The sequence below is a fragment of the Phyllostomus discolor genome, chromosome 8 (genome assembly GCF_004126475.2).
Source record: "Phyllostomus discolor isolate MPI-MPIP mPhyDis1 chromosome 8, mPhyDis1.pri.v3, whole genome shotgun sequence".
NCBI lineage: Eukaryota > Metazoa > Chordata > Mammalia > Chiroptera > Phyllostomidae > Phyllostomus > Phyllostomus discolor.
In genome coordinates this window covers 33,263,327-33,278,079 of record NC_040910.2, presented here as the reverse complement: position 1 = coordinate 33,278,079, position 14,753 = coordinate 33,263,327, and the positions used below count along the sequence as shown (strand labels likewise).

The 14,753-nt window shown below is 37.4% G+C and overlaps 1 protein-coding gene across 1 annotated transcript; it reads right to left on the bottom strand.

The window, feature by feature from the left end:
• Positions 1-6,989: 6,989 nt before the first annotated feature.
• Positions 6,990-11,395, bottom strand: ADAM29 (ADAM metallopeptidase domain 29). Its single transcript, XM_028521252.1, is given in 2 exon segments — positions 6,990-9,482; positions 11,381-11,395. Coding segments are annotated over 2 exon segments (2,508 nt in total).
• Positions 11,396-14,753: the final 3,358 nt, after the last annotated feature.

Below are 14,753 nucleotides of genomic sequence, written 5' to 3'. Positions count from 1 at the left end.
TTGCCATTTAACCCCAAAGAATTTATTTTAATTCCTGGAACTCCTTGATGTGGGCCTTTAAACATGTACACTCTGCCTGGTACAATCCTTCTTGATTTCTGATTACCTCTGCCTGACTAATTCCTATTCAGTCTTTATATCTTATCTCCTTTATTTTTGTTTTCTTTTGACAGTTTGAGTATAATGTACATGAGTATGATTTTCTTTGCATTTATCTAGCTTGAAGTTTGCATGGGATGATGCTCCAACCAACTGAACCACCCCAGCCGGAGAGTCTTTCCCTTTTAAAAAACATAGGTGTATACGACTGTACATTTTCCTTAAAACAATTTAGTTGATTATTATATAATTAACCTGTATTATCATTACTTGTATTTCAGTTCAAAAATTTTCCTAGTTTTTGTTTTGATTATTCCTTGACATGTAGAATATTTGGAAATATTGCCCTAGCTGGCGTAGCTCAGTGGATTGAGCATGGGCTGCGAACCAAAGTGTCGCAGGTTCGATTACCAGTCAGGCCACATACCTGGGTTGCAGGCCACGGCCCCCAGCAATCGCACATTGATGTTTCTGTCTGTTTCTCCCTCCCTTCCCTCTCTAAAAATAAATAAATAAAATCTTAAAAAATAAATATAGTCTTTTATTTCCAAGTTTAATATTGTAAAATTATGATTTATAATAAGAAACATGTAGTTGGTCCACATCCTAGTTTCTGGCACAGAGCTTCTAAAACCCTTGGAATTTTCAAGAACAATCGGGCTGTCATTTGTTAATTTGGTGACTGGGAAACAATCTAAGGATTGGGGCTGGCTGCCAGCAGAGAGTACTGTGCGATTAGAGGGGTTGGAAGTTTCTGTCTCACTTTGCCCCCACCTCCATGGAGGAGAGGGGCTGCGGACTGAGTTCAGTCACCGATGACTGAATGATTTAATGTCATGCCTAGGTAATGGAGTCTTCATAATACTCCAGAAAGGTGAGGTTTGCAGAGTTTCTGGGTTGGTGAACATGTGGAGGTACAGGGAGAGTGATCTGCTTGAAGACGCCATGGAAGCGCCATGCCCATTTCCACAAACCTTGCCCTATGCATCTCTTCCATCTGGCTATTCCAGAGTTAAACCTTTGCAAAATAAACTGGTAATGTGGTAAGTAAAATATTTCTCTGTGTTTTGTGAGATGCTCTGGCAAATTAATCAGGCCTAAGGAACACTGGGTCATTGGAACCTGTGATCTATAACTGGTTGGTCAGAAGCACAGGTGACAAGCTGGATTGGCATCTTAAGTGGAGTCTTTCAGGACTGAGCCCCTAACCTGTGGGATCTGATGCTATTTCCAGATAGTGTTAGAATTGAATGAAATTGTTGGACAACCATTTTGTGTAAGAGAACGAATTGCTTGGTGGTATGAGGAAATCCCCTCCCCACACCCTCTCCCAATACACACACACTGGGGTTGGGTACAGAATTTTAGCTGATTATCAGAAGTGGTATCAGAGTCAGAATCATACCAGGCAGTTGGGAATTTTTCCAGTTATCTTTAATGCTATTGACTTCTAACTTGATTATATAGGATTTAGAGAACATACATTTCTTGATTAAAAATCATCTAAATTTTTCTGGGTCTTTCCTTCTGACCCCACTATAAGGTAGACATTAGTAATAGTCCATAAGCAGATGACCTAAAGTGAATTTCATCACTTTTGGGTTTAGTATTCCCTTTCTTTATATAATCTATTAAGTCAATTTTCTTAATTATGTACTGAAAATCTTATCCTTCAGGATTTATTGTCTATTCTTTCTATTACTATTAAGAGAACTGGTTTACAATTTTCCCTCTTAGTGATTGTAGATGTCTATTTTCATATTTTTCCCATATGTTTGAAGTTACATTAGTGAATGCATACACATTTAGGATTGTTTTATCTTCCTGATATTTGCCTTTTTATCGTTACAAAATATTCCTAATTATTTCTAGTAAATGCATCATATCTTAAAGTTCATTGTTAAAATGATTTTAAAATTATTTTTTATTAAAAATTATACTAATTTAATTTGTTTAATATATGCATGGAAAGAATTCTTTTTCAATTTTTTTACACTCTTTATGCCTTTATTTTTAAATGGTTTCCAAAAACACCCAACAAGAACAAAAATAGTATTCCCAATAAATAACATAATGCTGGAGTTTATAATTTATTCACTTGGAAATATGTCAGTCTTTTACTTGGTTAATGTAATTCATTTCACATAGGCCTTATATCTACCATAGTAATTTTTTTTCTATTTTCCCATATCTGCATTATGTTTGTTTTCCTCCTCACTTGCCTATATTTATAGTAATCAAATAGCATTTATTATGCCTTTTCCCCTTCAATCAATTTCTTATATTTACATGATCTTATTATTGTAATGGCTTCTCTAGAGATTGTAACGTGCATCTTCAACATTAGGTACTAAAATCCTTGTCATGAATTTACCTCTCCTCCCAGTACTAACAGAAACTTAGGCATTTTAACTCTGTTTACATGCTTCCCAGCTTTTGTAATAAACGTTTGCATTTTGTTTTGTATATATTTACAATCTATAATATACTACTAGCATTGTTTTGAAAGGTTAATTTTAGTTATTTTACCCACATATTTACTCTTTCTTGTATAATTCACACCTACTTGCACATGCAGTTTTCTTTCTGATAAAATGTTTCTTCTGATTGAAAAAAACAAACATTACTATTTCTTTGAGTGCTGACCTGGTGGCATAAATTTTTTTGCCTAAGGAAAGTTTTACTCTCCTTCATTTTTGAAAGTAAGTTTCACAAACTAAAGAATTCTAGTTTGGTGATTATATTTATTAAGTAAATATGTTATTCCATCTCTTCTGCATTCAGTTATTTTATTGAGGCCTGCATCTATTTTATTTCATTCTTTTTAAGATATGGATATTTTGTCTCTGACTGCTCTTAAGATTTCTCAGTGTCTCTGGTTTTCACCTGTTTTACTATATAGTGAAACTATTTAGTTTCACATCTACTATTCACATTTACACATTCACATTTAGAGACGAACACCTAAATATTTACTATTTAGGTGTGTGTCTCTGTGTTTATCCCACTTGAATTCACTTCCTGAAGCTGTGGGACAATATGCTTATATACTTTTGGGAAATCTCAGCCATTATATGTTTTTTATTACTTCTTTTTAATTCTTTTTCTCCTGCTCTACTGGGACTCCAATGATTTTAGTTTTATTGATACATTCCACATATGATATCCCATTTTTAAAGGCTTTTTAAATGTCTGTCAATAATTGATATTTGTCACCAACTTTTATTCTAATTAATTGCACAGTGCAGTCTATAATTCAGACTGTTTACTATTCTCTTGGATTTAGATATGTTATTTTTAATCTCTAGAATTTGTATTTGATGACTTTGCATAAATGTTAATTTTCTGGTAAGAAGAATTTACCCTCTTTCACATAGTTTGTTCATTTTTCCTTGTTTTTCTAAAAGTAATCACAGTGATTTTTTTGTTCATTATCTTCATTTACCCTCTCTGAATCATCTTTTAGATGGTTTGTAGCTTTGTTACAGAACAAACGGGGGGGGCTGGGACGATATACTATTACTGAAAGAAACCCCCAGGTCCATTATGTCCGTCGTCTATAGGAAGATGTCTCTCAATGCCAGAGATTCGTGAAAAGGAAAAGGAAATATTTATGTAATGCTATACAAACTTAAAGTAGTGATCTAATGTCTTCATCAAAAATCCTAAAGTTCCTTAAAACACCCACAAACAGACACAGTCCTTCCTTCCCTCTTTGCCCAGTCTAGAGTACTGTATTTCAGGAAAGGAAATAGAAGTCCATGGCTCAGGCAGTCCTCTGGTTCTTCCCAGTACTCCGTACTAGGCTGGTAGGCCTCCCTCGGTTCCTGGCACCCTCAGCTGTGTCCCCGGGATCTCTGCTAAAGCCAGGTGGTGGTTCCCCCTTCTAAAGCTTTAGGGGTCCCCACTCTGGCAAAGGCACATGGTCCTCTCTCCACCACTGCAGCCACATGGTCCTCTCTCCCAGAGCCACGGGAGTCTCCACTCAGCCAAAACCACGTGCTTCTCCCCTCAATGGCTACTGTGTCTGGGTTTAAATCCCTGAGCCAATTTTCCTCTGCAGCCCTATTTCTGACACCTCCCACACTCGGTCACACTTGCCCTCAATCTGCTGTCCTTTCCAGCTTTTCTGGTCACCATCGTGGGTCTGGGCAGGTGTGGCCCCATGTCATGGAGCCAGTCTTCTCTGAGCTCCCACACAGGCACTGCAACTCGGGGGACCTGCCCCCCAGTCATATCTTGGGGGGGTCCCTTTCCATCCCCCTGGCCCAGAGCATGGCCATAACTATTTAGCATATCTAAGTGACCAGCCGAAGGCTATAGGTATGTTAAATGACTATGCCATGGATTAGCTGCAAAGCTGTACAAAACAGCCCTGCATGTCCTTGCTCTGTGTGCCCCTTCCCCCAACTCACACCTGTGGGGGGAGGGGTGAAGACATCTTAAAATCTCCTGGACACCTTGAGTTCTGAACCCCATTTCTTTTTTTTTTTTAAGATTTATTTATTTATTTTTAGAGCAGGAAGGGAGGAAGAAAGAGAGAGAGAAACATCAATGTGTGGTTGCTGGGGGCTGTGGCCTGCAACTCTGGTATGTGCCCTGGCTGGGAATCGAACCTGCGACACTTTGGTTCGCAGCCCACGCTCAATCCACTGAGCTACGCCAGCCAGGGCCTGAACCCCATTTCAAATGCCCATTTGGGGTCCCCCTCTTGGCTGCACCCTGTAACAGCTTCTCTTTTATTATATTTGTTGTTGTTTTTTACTTATTATTGGCCATACTTTTTTCTCTTGATATGTCAAATAAGTTTTTATCGTTTGGTAGATGTGCTATGTAAAGAACTATAACAGTTCAGGGTAGGCTTAAGCAATTTGACTTAAGAAATTTCCATCTTTGCCATGAAAGATAGATTGAGTGACAACTTCAGTACAATTAGAAATTGAGTTTGGTGAGAAAACAGTGTAATTTTAGTAAAATGCATGTACCTAAATGGACTTTCTACTGAGAACACATGTGCCTCTAATTTTCTCAGCTCTGAAAGCAATGGGTGATTACATATGGGTACTCAAATCTTGAAAACTCAATTCTCTAGCATATATTCCAAGCTTCTTCAAAAGCAGGCAAACATTTTAAATGGAAGACTACATATCTTTGAGACAAGTCCCATTCTGTACTTAGGTCTTTGCTTCCTAAGTACCACAGATTGTAGATATCTCTGCCTTTAGAACTTTCAATTTATCTTACCAGTCTCCCACAGAGGAACTGAACTCAACAAATGTGTAGGAAAATGTGTAGAGAAAACTCATTTTGAATTTGAGGCCCTTATGTGACTAACATCAATCTAGGTCTTTTCTATACACTAAGAGGTTTTCAGGTTTCTCTTTCTTTAACAGAGGCTCTCTGTGTGGGCTGAGCTTGATCCTTAACTTATAGTCAGAATTAACACATTCTAGGGAACAATCATTTTCATTGTAGGGGGAAAAAAGTACTAACAGTTCACATTGTTTTCCCTTCTCAGTAATTTTTAAGTCTTCAAATTCTTCATGTTCTCAAAAACTCTCTGATACTTTTAAAATACAAATTTCAAAACTTTATCTGACTTTGCATAGTTGTTGTTTTCAGAAAAATCACTTATCTTCCAAGACCTATCTGGAATTGGAATTATCTTCTTTACTTCATTTTATACCAAAGAAAACCAGAAATTGAGAGACAAGTGCTATTGTCATGCTGCCTTTTCTTGTTTTGTTGGAAACTTGCTATAAGTTCAAGTAACTGTCTCAAGATGGTGAAGGACAGTGGTAAGGAAAAACTCAAACAAATAAACACTTTTTGATGCTTCCTCTTTCCTGTTTTCATTATACTGGCATCAGTACTGCAAGGCCCAGTTCAGACAGAAAAGAGAAACCACGTTGTGATGTCAGAGGGATGGAATTAAATATCAGGAACTGGGTAAAAAGCTACTGAAGAACAAAACAAGGGAGACATTGTGCCACTAACTGATAACTGATTTTTTTCTGAAAACAACAACTATACACTGTCAAATAAATTTTTAAAATTTATATTTTAAAAGTATCAGAGAGCTGTGGAGGGCATGAAGATTTTGGAGACTTAAAAATTACAGAGCAGGGAAAACAATGTGAATTGTTAGTACTTTCCCCCCTAGAACAAAAATGATTATTCCCTGTGATATGTTCATTCTGACTATAAATTAAGGATCAAGTTCAGCCCACACAGAGAGAACCATGAAATACTAAGTGTAAGAGGGTGATTAAATTCATGGAGCTGAGGAGCAAAGGAAAGAGCGGTTAGGGTTATATGAACCTAGAGGACTGCAGGGCTGGCCCCATGGATCTGAGACTCAGAACTCTGACAGTAGGTACTGCTAAGCTGGTGCAAAAGGTGTGGGATGTTGGTAGAGAGCTGAAAGAAGACTCAGAACTCTGAAAGTAACATATCAGACAGCTGTGCTGGTATTTCTCTGGCTGACAATGAGGATGATCTGGAGTGAATTTAAGAAAAAGCATAATGAACCTAAGTATAACTGTCAGTATAAAATTCATTGTTGAGGTAACATTGACCTACAGGAAACAAACAGATTTCCAAACTCATTCCCACTCATTCTTCCTGTTGCAGATCTCTATAGGAAGAGTGCTGGTACAACAGAAATGTGGCTCCAACAAGCAGAGAACAAAATGGGAAGGGACTGTGTAGAGAGAAATAGCAACTTAAAAATTGGTACACCATCTATGTGCCACAGCCTTTCCAGAAAATATAAAGAAACCCATTTTAGGTAAACACACCTTCTAATTGTTTAAAATAATGAAGAATAAGCAGAAACATTCTAGGAATTACATTTTTAATGGATACCCATTTAGATACATTTTTTTTTGTTATGGATTGTTTTTGTTTCCCATGTTGACTTGGGACAATGACATTTTAGGTTGGCTAAAGTTTTGTCCTTCTTTTGCAGGTTGAGTCAGAACAGGTTGTGAGGGTGGCCTCTGTGGAACTGGATAATTTTGAGGGGGTTTCTCTGGTTGAACTGGAATGTTTTGTACTGGTTTTGTTGCTTGTGTTTCAACCACCTTCTTCATTTGAGGTTGAGGCTGAACACTTGGCTTTTTTTTCTTAGGCGTTCTCTTCATACAAAGACAAAAAAGACAACATAATAAAATTAACAACCAAAGAAGTGAAAACATTATCACGTAAATCTTCTTTAGCTTCTTTCTCCTGGGGGGTGGGCCACTGTCAATACTACCTCCATGGCCTATTATTATGCAGTTGGGAGGATCCCACAGATAGTTGCAATGGCAGTGATGCTTATTGTTGCAGATTCCCCTCTGATGACAGAATGAGGGTGAACAACTACTATCCAAGATAGATATATGGACACACTTCTTATGGATGCAGATGTGTTCGTCACCACACTCTGTGCCATCGGTCACTGCACCTATGTCAGGTATGGTCATCCCAGTGTGGTAGTCGGTACCCCAACAGTTGATGCCATTGTATTGAGTCCAGTGCACAGTAGAATGTTCTCTTAGCAGGGGAATTTCACTTACATTGTCACACTGAATCCTCCCACACAGGATATCTGAGACATTACACTTGGCATATGAAGAGTTTTCCGTGATATAACAGTGACCAAAACGCTCACCTAGAGTGTTTGTTTTTTTGTAGCAATTGTGATCTGCATTCTTTGCCGGTTGGCCAAAAATCTGCATACACTGTGCATTGCGGTCATTACATCTCTTTTCATAGCAGTAAGCCCTTTCCTTACAGGGAATTCCATCTTCCACATATACATCATCTGGACACAGATGGGATGTTCCATTGCACCATTCTGGAAGATCACATTCATTGACCTCCTTTCTACACACTTCCCCTGATGGTAAGAACTGGCAGTCCTTGCAACAAAGCCCAAAAGCACAGTCAGCCCCAAGGCTCAGAGTGCAGTTTGACAGACAACAGGGATCTTTTGCACATTGCTGCAAGGTTCCACAGTCACACTCCTCCTGATATTCAACAATACCATTCCCACAGCGCGGATAAACTGGTAACAAGGTAAACAAGCTCAGTCTGCGTCTATTGTGGAGCAAACATTTTGTTCTAACTATAGTATGATCCCAAAAAAGAGCTAAACTACAATTGCTAAATTTAGTTATTGGTGGATTCTCATAATGCATTAGACATTTATGTTTTCCACATGTACACAAATGTCGATCATGATATATACCAAAATTATGACCTAAGTGATGAGCCATTGCAATTCCAATACTGCTCAAGGGTTTTCTTGTAAAAGTAACAATTGCACAACTTTCGGCTGGTCTACACAGTCCTGAAACAAAGCCTAAGCCACTCATTCCTCTTAATGTCTTATGTATAAGAAGATGTGCAGTATCATGTGGCAAGCGGTAAACAAGGTTTGCAGCCTTCAAATTGCAAAAAATTTTCAGAGATCTCTTTACATCATCTACTTCAATGGGGTTTCTTGTAGTCCACATTTCTATTCCAAACAAGAAAACCTTAATGCCCAGTATCTCATAAATGGAATCCACTATATTTACCATAACATATAGATGTTCCAGCAATAATGTCACATTTTTTCGATATTCATTAACGAGAGAGTTGTCAGCTACCAGTGCTACTTCAACAAAGTAATGGTGGGACCAGATGTCGTCGTCATAAGAGCTTTGCTTCAGTATAGAATTACTAATCTCTTGAAACTCAAATTGTTGTACAATTTCCTCTTGCACAAAGTCAGATTTCATGGCTGGGAATTGAGTCTTCTCACTGTCCATTTTATATACCAGATGTTCAAATTTGCTAGAAAAAATCATGGGTTTAATTTCATAAACAATGTCATTTATCTGTAACAATCCTTGAAAACCACCAAAACAGGTACTGAGGGCCACCAGGGATTCTGGGTCCCCCTCCACATAGCCGTGATAGTAGCAGTCATTCTGGACAAAAGGCTGGTCCTCAAGGAGGGCACCTTGGTCACTGTAGGTGAACACTGGGAGGTGTCTGGACAGCAAATGCTTCTTGACCTTCATGTGGACAATGTGTCTCTCACCCCCAAAATGCAGGCTGTAAGAGAGCCAGCCTGGGAACTTCATGCTGAAGCCAGTGTCTGTAACTTTCAAGGGAATCACCACTTCTGGAGGACTGTGATATTGGGAACGCTCGGCACAGGTGTGTCCAGAAAACGACAGAAACACTCCAAGCCAGTGTAGCAGGAGCATGTTCCTTGTGTTCAACAGGGCTTCAGTGACAGTAATTATGTAGTCACTGTTATGGAAACATTTGTCCAGAGAAGAAGGCAGGCAGGGTTGGGTCACAGATGGTCTGGCTCCTTATTCTGAGCTGGTCAATGGGCAGGGCTAATCATTAAGGATTTGCCTTCTGACAAAGTTGAACCATTAGAAGTAAAACAAAAAGCAACATGTGGATGGGGTGGTTATGCCAGGGTCTGGTGAAAAGAAAAGGAAAGAATGCAATAAAATTAATTAGTGCTTTGATCAAGGAGTGACTCAAGAAACTGTCTAGAATTTGCTCTTGAAGATTGATAGGGAAGAGGACTATTGGAAATGTACAGAAGAATGAAAACAGGCCAGAGATTTATAGTTACTAAACTTGGATGATAGGTAAATAAGGATTCATTATATTATTCTGTAAATATATACCTGGGTGAACATTTGTGCAATAGTTCAAACAAGGGAGTCTTACAAGTAAGGTGATGATATACTTCAGATTGCTAGAATTGTCCCAATTTACACATGTTAAATTGGCATAAATAATACCACTTTTCACTCTCAAGTGATATATTATTTGATAACATTACTTGAGATACATTAATATAGATATACATGATATGCATATATAAATTACTTAATAACATTACCTAAGATACATAATATATACATATGTATATAAACATATTCATATTTATAGGAAAGTTATGTTATTTTTAAAAAATACTTACCTGAGTACATTTTTTCATTACTTTTAGAGAGAGAAGAAGGAAGGGAAGAAAAGAGGGAGGGAGAGAGGGGGAGAGAGAGAGAGAGGCAGAGAGACAGAGAGAGAGAGGAGGAAAAAGAGGGGGGAGATAGAGAGAGAGAGACAGAGAGAGACAGAGACAGAGAGAAACATTAGTCATCAGTTGGGAGAGAAACATCTACTGGTTGCCTTCGTATGTGTCCCAACTAGGGATCAAACCTACAACTTAGTTATGTGACCTAACTGGGAATTGAACCCTCAACTTTTTGATGTATGGGATGATGCTCCAACCAACTGAGTACACTGGCCAGGGCAAATCTTGTTATTTTTTAACTTCATTTTTATTGTTGATACTCATACAGATGTCCCCCTTTTCCCTACTTTCCCTACCTCCACCCAGACCTGACTCCCTTTCCCCCTGGCCATCACCACACTGCTGTTTGTGTCATGTATGATCTTTGACTAATTATGTTATTTTAAATCTCTTTTATGATACTTACCATATACCTCCCTAGAGCAAAATGTTTAATTTTATTTTCTCTTTTGTACATTGCTCTCCTCACTAGACTTGTCAGACTGAAAATATTCGAGAGCATATTTGTGTCCCTCACAAATGTTAATATCTCCTATAAGATGTAGCTTAACTATTTATATAGTAAATAATGGTAAATATATCTTTACATAATAAATAATTAATTTTTATTAATTATTCCTTGAGGTATTACTCAAAAAGTGTTTATGCTTGATTACATTTTTTTTTAGATTTTTAAAAAGATTTTATCTATTTATTTTTAGAGAGGGAAGGGAGGGAGAAAGGGAGAGAGAAATATCAATGTGCGGTTGCTGGGGGCCGTGGCCTGCAACCCAGGCATGTGCCCTGACCGGGAATCATGATTACATTTTTAATGAAGAACATTATTCAGCACCTGTGGTCAATTTAATTGCTGAAACAAGGTGGTATAGGTTCAATTTTTCCTGCTTATTCCCTCTAAATACAACTAAGCACCATGGAAATAATTCAATGGAAAAAACTCTGTAAGCTAAATTACAGGAAGACAGACTGGCTGGAGACCTCTAGATCTGAGGAATGGCAACACAGTGACGTCCTTGGGTTTTCTTTTAATCTCTCGAGTATATCCTAAACTGGGTGCTAGAAAGTTTTTGACACAGAACCATAAGCAGGTACAGACAAAAAAAACCCCACAAGAAGAGTTAGCTCTCTCTGGACAAAGGACGGAAATGAAAAAGCTCAACTAGAAACAGTGAGGTGCTCCAGCACCTGCTCTTGAGCCATGGCGCATGTGTGCTGATTCATTCAGAGTGGTAACTTCAAAGACTTGTAGGCTGATCCAAAACACATGCCACCATTATGTGCAGGTAGGCTGTTCAATCTACCTACTGTGACAATATAACCCTGAGGCCAGTATAATTCTTATTCAATATCCAGGTAATTAGCTAACTGATCTGCCTTAAAAAGCAGCATTGCATTCTGAAAAATCTAACCCAGCTGCAGGAGATTAGGAACTTATACTAGAGGTTAGCAGCATCATTCATAAAGCCTGATATGTCTCACTTCTCCACCAAATGACATAAGGAGACGCAGGCCTGCTGACTTCTGCTCCTACCATCTCAAGATCTGAGCATGAACCAATGGTACCAGGTAGTTCAGGAAGTGCATCAGCTAGATCAGGCAGAAGGAAGTATCAATGGATTTGAAGATGGGTCATTGCTAATTAGTCAAAGGGGAAATAAAAAATAATGAAGAAGAATTAAAAAAGCAAGGCACTTAGAGGACATCAAAAAGAAGACACTGATAACACATGATGAAAGTCCCAGAAGACAGAGAAAAAGGATCAGAATGTTTATTCAAAGAAGTAATACAGAAAAAATACAACAAAGAATAAATGAAAAAATAAATAATATATATGACATCTTTTTATCCATTCCATTCCATACCTTGGCTATTTCCAACAATGCTGCAATGAACATAGGGGTGCATGTCTTTTATATGTGGAGAAAAAGGAATCCTCATTCACTGCTAGTGGGAATGTAAACTTGTCCAGCCACTATGAAAACAGTATAGAGGTTCCTCAGAAAATTAAGGATAGAGTTACCATGTTGCCCAACAATCCCTCTTTTGGGTATCTACCTGAAAAATTTGAAAACATTTATTTGCAAAATTGTAGGTAGTCCTATGTTTACTACAGCACAATTCACAGTTGGCAAGACATAGAAACAACCAAAGTGCCCTTCAGTAGAAGACTGGATGAAGAAGATGTGGTCCATATATACAATGGAATACTACTCAGCCATAAGAAAAGAAATACTGCCATTTGTGACAATGTGGATGGACCTTGACTCTATCACGCTAAGTATTTCTTATTTCTTTTCTTTTTTATAATGCATATCCCAAAAGGTATTTGGTGATACCTAAGTATGGTTTTGATGATCAAAATTGTTGTCCATTTTATTTAAGAAAAGCAGTTCCTAGTTCTATTAATTCAATTTCTTAATGTAGGCATTTATCACTATGAACTCCCCTCTTAGAATGTCTTTAGCTGAATCCATTAATTTTGATATGTATTCTTCCATTTTCATTAGTTTCAAGGTAGTTTTTGGTTTCTCTCTTGATATTCTTTAACAAATTGGTTGTTCAGTAGTGTGTTGTTTAATCACACATTTTCTTCTTATAATCAATTTATGGTGTCATATCATTGTGGTTGGAATGGGTATGATTTCAATCAAAGTTTTTAAAACTTGCTTTGTGTCCTAAAATATAATCAATCCTGAAAAAATATTCCATGTGCACTTGAGAAGAATGTATATTCTGCTGCTTTGGGATAAAACATTCTGTAAATGTTGATTTAGTCTATCTGGCTTAATATGTCATTAATGTTTTCTTAATGACTTTCTGTCTGGCTTATCTATTGATAAAAGTGTGGTATTAAAGTATTCTACTTTATGTATTGCTGTCTTTTTTCCCTTTCAGTCTGTTAATATTTGCTTTATATGTTTAGGTTGCTACATAAATATTTGCAAATATTATATCCTCTTTGGGTTGAGAAAAACTTTTCTGTAGCCTTAGCAGTCCTTATTACCTATGACTGGAATCCAGTGTTTCAAGGTGGCATCAGCCTGAAGCTTTTATTGCTGGGTTCAAATACCAGAACTTAGGCTTATTAGATGAGTTGATTAAATTCTCACAGCTTTCTCCACTTCCCTCCCCTCTATTATTCTGAAGGGGGAAAAGGAGACAACTGTAATAACATAATCAATAAAATATATTAAAAAATGCATTGAAATGCTGATGAACAGAAGGAAATTATGTACTATTAACAATATTAAGCACAAATATCCAAAGTACAGTCATCAAAATCAAGTTAAAAACAACAACAACAAAAAACTAAAACAAAATTCTTATAGCTTTGTGTTTTTTTCTGTTATTTTTTAATGGAAGTAAAATAGTAATTTCTAACCTCTTAGAGTGGTTTTGAGTAGTTAAATGAGATAACTCAGATTAAGTATTTAGGGCAATGTCTACCATATTATATATACTTAATAAATAATAATAATTATTTTAAATACAACAAATGTTTTTTCAAATTTCCAGTTCATTCTATATGTTTAATGATCTATAAAATACGCTTTTCAAAAAAAAACTGAACAGGAAATAATTTTCTAGACAAATGGATTTCAAGAGAAGCTGATTTTCAGTAGAGTGTTTATTTGAAGCAGTGTTTCTTTTTTTAAACTTTGTTCTTATTGCTGACAGTGTTACAGAGGTCTGTATTTTCCCCCCTTTGCCTGCCTCTGCTCAACCCCCGCTCCCCTTTTTCTATGGCCATCACCACATGGTGATAATGTTTTTTTAAAATATAGTTTTATTGAATATGCTATTACAGTTGTCCTATTTTCCCTCCTTCACATCCCTCCACCCTGCACACACTCTCCCACCCACATTCCCCAACTTTAGTTCATGTCCATGTGTTATACTTGTAAGTTCTTTAGCTTCTACATTTCCCATACTATTCTTGCCCTCCCCCTGTCTATTTTCTACCTACCATCTATGCTACTTTATTCTCTGTACCTTTTCCCTCCTCCCACTCCCCTGTTGCTAACCCTCCATGTAATCTCCATTTCTGTGGTTCTGTTCCTGTTCTAGTTGTTTGCTTAGTTTGCTTTTGTTTTTGTTTTAGGTGTAGTTGTTAATAATTGTGAGTTTGCTGTCATTTTACTATACGCATTTTTTTATCTTCTTTTTTCTTAGACAAGTCCCTTTAACATTTCATATAATAAGGGCTTGGTGATGATGAACTCCTTTAACTTGACCTTATCTGAGAAGCACTTTATCTGCCCTTCCATTCTAAATGAGAGCTTTACTGGATAGAGCAATCTTAGATGTAGGTCCTTGCCTTTCATGACTTGGAATACTTCTTTCCAGCCCCTTCTTGCCTGTAAGGTCTCTTTTGAGAAATCAGCTGACAGTCTGATGGGAACTCCTTTGTAGGTAACTGTCTCCTTATCTCTTGCTGCTTCTAGGATTCTCTCCTTCATTTTAATCTTGGGTAATGTAATGATGTGCCTTGGTGTGTTCCTCCTTGGGTACAACTTCTTTGGGACTCTCTGAACTTCCTGGACTTCCTGGAAGTCTA